General features: G+C 40.8%; 1 protein-coding gene across 1 annotated transcript; it reads right to left on the bottom strand.

The window, feature by feature from the left end:
* Positions 1 to 1096: 1096 nt before the first annotated feature.
* Positions 1097 to 2086, bottom strand: LOC125280922 (olfactory receptor-like protein OLF4). Its single transcript, XM_048211660.1, has one exon. It carries the CDS (start codon positions 2084 to 2086, stop codon positions 1097 to 1099), a length of 990 nt encoding a protein of 329 aa, XP_048067617.1.
* Positions 2087 to 4653: the final 2567 nt, after the last annotated feature.

Here is a 4653-nt window from a genome sequence, read left to right as displayed (position 1 = left end):
TCTGAGAAACAAACTGAGGGCTTCAGAGGGGAGGGGGTGGGGGAATGGGATAGGTTGGTGATGGGTAGTAAGGAGGGCATGTATTGCATGGTGCACTGGGTGTTATACGCAACTAATGAACCATCGAACTTTACATAAAAAACCAGGGGTGTACTGTATGGTGACTAACATAATATAATAAAAAATATTTAAAAAAAAAGAAGATGTGGTCCATATACACATGGGAGTATTACTTAGCCATCAGAAAGAATGAATACTTACCATCTACCTCAACATGATTGGAACTGGGGGTATTAAGCTAAGTGAAATAGGTCATCAGAGAAAGGTAACTATCATATGGTTTCATTCATACATGGAATATAAGAAATAGTGCAGAGGATCATAAGGGAAGTGAAGGAAAACTGAATGAGAAGAAATCAGAGAGGAAGACAAACCATGAGTGACTCCTAACTCTGGAAAAAAAAAACCTGAGGGTTGCTGGAGGGGACATGAGTGGGGTAATGGGGTAACTGACGGGCATTAAGGAGGGCATGTGATGTGATGAGCACTGGGTGTTACATGCAGGTGATGAAGTACTGAACTCTACATCTGAAACTAATGATGTACCCTGTGTTGCCTAATTGAATTTAAATAAAAGAGGTGTATTCTCTGGCAGAGCAGTTAAAGTTGTGATCCACAAAGGAAAGATGTTCACAAAAGGGAAGCATAGTGGTCTCAGGTTTTTCTCTGTTATAAACTTATTTAAATAGCTGTGGTGGCTAAGAGTTTATTTTCCATAGGAGTAGTATTCAGTCAAACAAAAGAAAAGAAATGCTCACTATGATACATTTTATTTAAGAAGAATTTATCCTTAACAGATTCATGTAGTCCTTTGAATAAGTGAGAATGTTCCAAACATTTCACACTCAAAGTTAGGAATAACATTGAAAGAATAGGAAATGAAAAAGGGAAGATCTCTTGGGTATCAGATATATCACAAAGTTTAATAAAATGAGTTGCATAAATCATACAGAAAGGTAAAAAAAAAGAAATTCTAGGAAAAAAATAAAAGCATGTTCCACTTCCACAATCTGATCAAAGTATCTTAACATTTGGCTCAGGATTTGGGCCCTGCAACTGTGGGGACTTCTTCAGCCCCATGAAGATTGGCCCTTTTAGAGCGGTTAACCCACAAAAATCTCATCAGAGCCCTCTTTATGTCTCTGTTCCTCAGGCTGTAGATGAAGGGGTTCAGCATGGGGGTGACCACTGTGTACATCACAGAGGCCACTGCACTTGCGTGGGAGCTCTGGGGAGCAACAGAGCTAAGGTACACTCCTAGGCTTGTACAATAGAATAAGGAGACAACTGAGAGGTGAGATGCACAGGTGGAAAAAGCTTTATACTTGCCCTGAGCTGATGAGATCCCGAGTATGGAGGAGACTATCTTAGAGTAAGAATAAAGGATCCCAAGGAAGGGACCACCAGCCAGCAACATAGCTGCAAAATATATCACCATGTTATTGAGAAAGGTGTCAGAACACGCAAGTTGTATCATCTGATTGATTTCACAGAAAAAGTGGGGGATTTCCAAGACTGTGCAGAATGACAGCCGCAACACCATAGACGTTTGTAATAAGGAATGCAAGGCACTCAGGATCCAGGATACCAGAACCAGCAGTCCACAAAGCCAGGGGTTCATGATGACCATGTAGTGCAGGGGGTGACAGATGGCCACAAAGCGGTCATAAGCCATCACACTCAGGAGAAAGATGTCTAGCCCTGTAAACAGTATGAAAAAGTACATCTGTGTGATGCAGTCTGCATAGGTTATGACTTTGCTCTGAGTCTGGATGTTCCACAGCATCTTGGGGATGGTGGTGGAGGTGAAACAGATGTCTACAAAGGTCAGGTTGGTGAGGAAGAAGTACATGGGCGTGCGGAGGTGGGAGTCTGAGCTGACGGCCAGGATGATGAGCAGGTTTCCAAACACAGTGATCAGGTACATGGAGAGGAAAAGCCCAAATATGAGGGGCTGCAGTTCTGGTTTCTCTGAAAATCCCAGAAGCTGGAACTCTGAAATTCCTGTATTGTTTCCTGGGCCCATGTGATGGAGTGACTACCAGCACAAGGGAAAGTAGCACAACTAATTTTCACACAAATTGTCATTGCTCACATTGTGGAAATGCAACACTTTATATTTTCCAGTCAAGAAACTAATTGCAAAATCATGTGAATGGATATGGGCCCCTTGAGAGGATTACCAGTTCCTCTCTGATTAAGAATTTTCATCATAACTTCAGATGTTCCCCAAAAGGTTGGGTAATTTACATTTTTAGTAAGAAATTATTTTATGCATTTGAGGAACATATAGAGTGCTGACAATGTTTTGGGAATTCTAGTCATAAAGTAGTGGGTGTTGAAAAACAAAAGTCCCTACAATTCTATGATGGTGATAGGACAGAAGCAGATATAAAAATTAAATAGTCTTGAGATGGGGCAGATGCTATGAGGAATACAGAAGCAGGTTAAGGGAAAGAGTGTATGGGGTGTTATGTTGGGTGTTCAGTCAAGAGTGCCTTAGAAGGTGACATTTGAACAGATACCTCTTGGAAGAAAGGGTGGAAGATGGGATGTCTTCCTGGTAGAGGGAAGAGCCAGTGCTAAGGCTCTAAGGAAGTGCTTCTGTCAGAAAATGAAGGCTCGGAAGGAAGCCAGTGTATAGGGAGCATGATGAGAGGTGGTGGTAATGAATTCATAGAATCACGTGGACTCATAGCTGCTTTGAGTTCAAGACACAGGGAGTCACTGGTCCCCACTATGTACCTCTTTCACATTATGATTCGTTCCAATAAGGTCCTGTCAATTGACACCCCTCCTTAGTATCATCTGTTGATTAAGTTGGGCCTCTGTATTATAAGGGTCACCTTGAAATAGAGGAGTCTGTGTATCTCTGTTCTGAAGACTGCTCTCACTCATCAAGTTGCCCTCAGGAATGTGCACATGCATACTCATACATGCACACACACATGCATTGTCACATACACACAACATACCACACCATGTCTTCCCGGTGTGTGTTAACTCTATGTCCCTCTCACCTCCCCACCACCCACCCCAACACACTGTTTAGGATATGAATGCCTACACATCATATCACCTTTTCCATAAGGAATGCAGAAATAGTACCCAGAAATTCCTATTCATCGCTTCCCAGGGACAAATCCTCTTGGGGCTCCATTTTGCAATGGCCACTTTCTGACCTATGTCTAAGGAAGCATAAAAATTGTGTTCAACATTCAGGGCCTTTTCTGGTTTCCTACAAATTTTAGATTGTTTGTTGCATCTATGTGAAAAATGTTGGTGGTATTTAGATAAGGATTGCATTGAATATGTAGTTTGCTTTGGGTAGCATTGACATTTTAACAATATTTGTTCTTCCAATCCATGAATATGGAATGTTTTTCCATTTCTTTGTGGCTTCCTCAATTTCTTTCATAAGTGTTCTACAATTTTCAGAGTACAGATATTTTATCTCTTTGGTTAGGTTTCTTCCTAGATATCTTATGGTTTTTGGTACAATCGTAAACAGCTAAGAGACACATGAAAAAAAATTATCAACATCACTCATCATCAGGGAATTTAAAATCAAAACCATCCTGAGATACCACCTAACACAATCAGAATGGCTAAAATTAACAACTCAGGAAACAACAGATATTGGCCCAGATGTGGAGAAGGGGGAACACTTTTACACTGTTGGTTGGAATGCAAGCTGGTACAGCCAATCTAGAAAACAGTATGGAGGTTCCTCAAAAACTTAAAAATAGAGCTATCCTACAACCCATCAATTGCACTGCTAGGTATTTATCCAAAGGATACAAAAATGATGATTTAAAGGGCATATATACCTCTATGTTTTGTTTTGTTTTTAAAGATTTTATTTATTTGTCAGAGAGAGAAAGGGAGCACAAGCAGGGGGAAGATCAGAGGAAGAGGGAGAAGCAGGCTCCCCACTGAGCAAGAAGCCTGTTGCAGGACTCAATCCCAGGACCCTGGGATCATGACCTGAGCTGAAGGCAGACACTTAACCTACTGAGCCACCCAGGCATCCCTACCTCAATGTTTATAGCAGCAATGATCACAATGGTTAACATATGGAAAGAGCCCATATGTCCATCAACAGATGAATAGATAAAGAAGATGTGGTACATATAAAATGCAATATTACTCAGCTATTAAAGAATCAAATCTTTCCATTTGCAACAATGTGATGGAGATAGAGTGTATATGTAAAGTGAAATAAGCCAGTTAGGGAAAGACAAATACCATATGATTTCATTTATATGCGGAATTTAAAAAAAGAAAACTAATGAACATAGGGGAAAGGAAGGGAAAATAAGATAAAAACAAAGAGGTAAGGAAACCATAAGAGACTCTTGATTATAGGACACAAACTGAGGGTGGCTGGAGGGGAGCTGGATGGGGATGGGGTAATTGGGTGATTGGCATTAAGGAAGGCACATAATTTAATGTGCACTGGGTGGTTTTTAAAATAATTTTTTTAAAGATCTTATTTATTTGAGAGAAAGAGTGAGCGAAGAGAGCACAGAAGCAGGGGCAGAGGGAGAAGGAGAGGGAGAAGTAGACTCCCCTGCTGAGCAGTGAGCCAGA

The sequence above is a fragment of the Ursus arctos genome, unplaced genomic scaffold (assembly GCF_023065955.2).
Source record: "Ursus arctos isolate Adak ecotype North America unplaced genomic scaffold, UrsArc2.0 scaffold_14, whole genome shotgun sequence".
NCBI lineage: Eukaryota > Metazoa > Chordata > Mammalia > Carnivora > Ursidae > Ursus > Ursus arctos.
The sequence above is the reverse complement of the archived record's forward strand: the minus strand, read 5'-3'. Positions and strand labels throughout refer to the sequence as shown.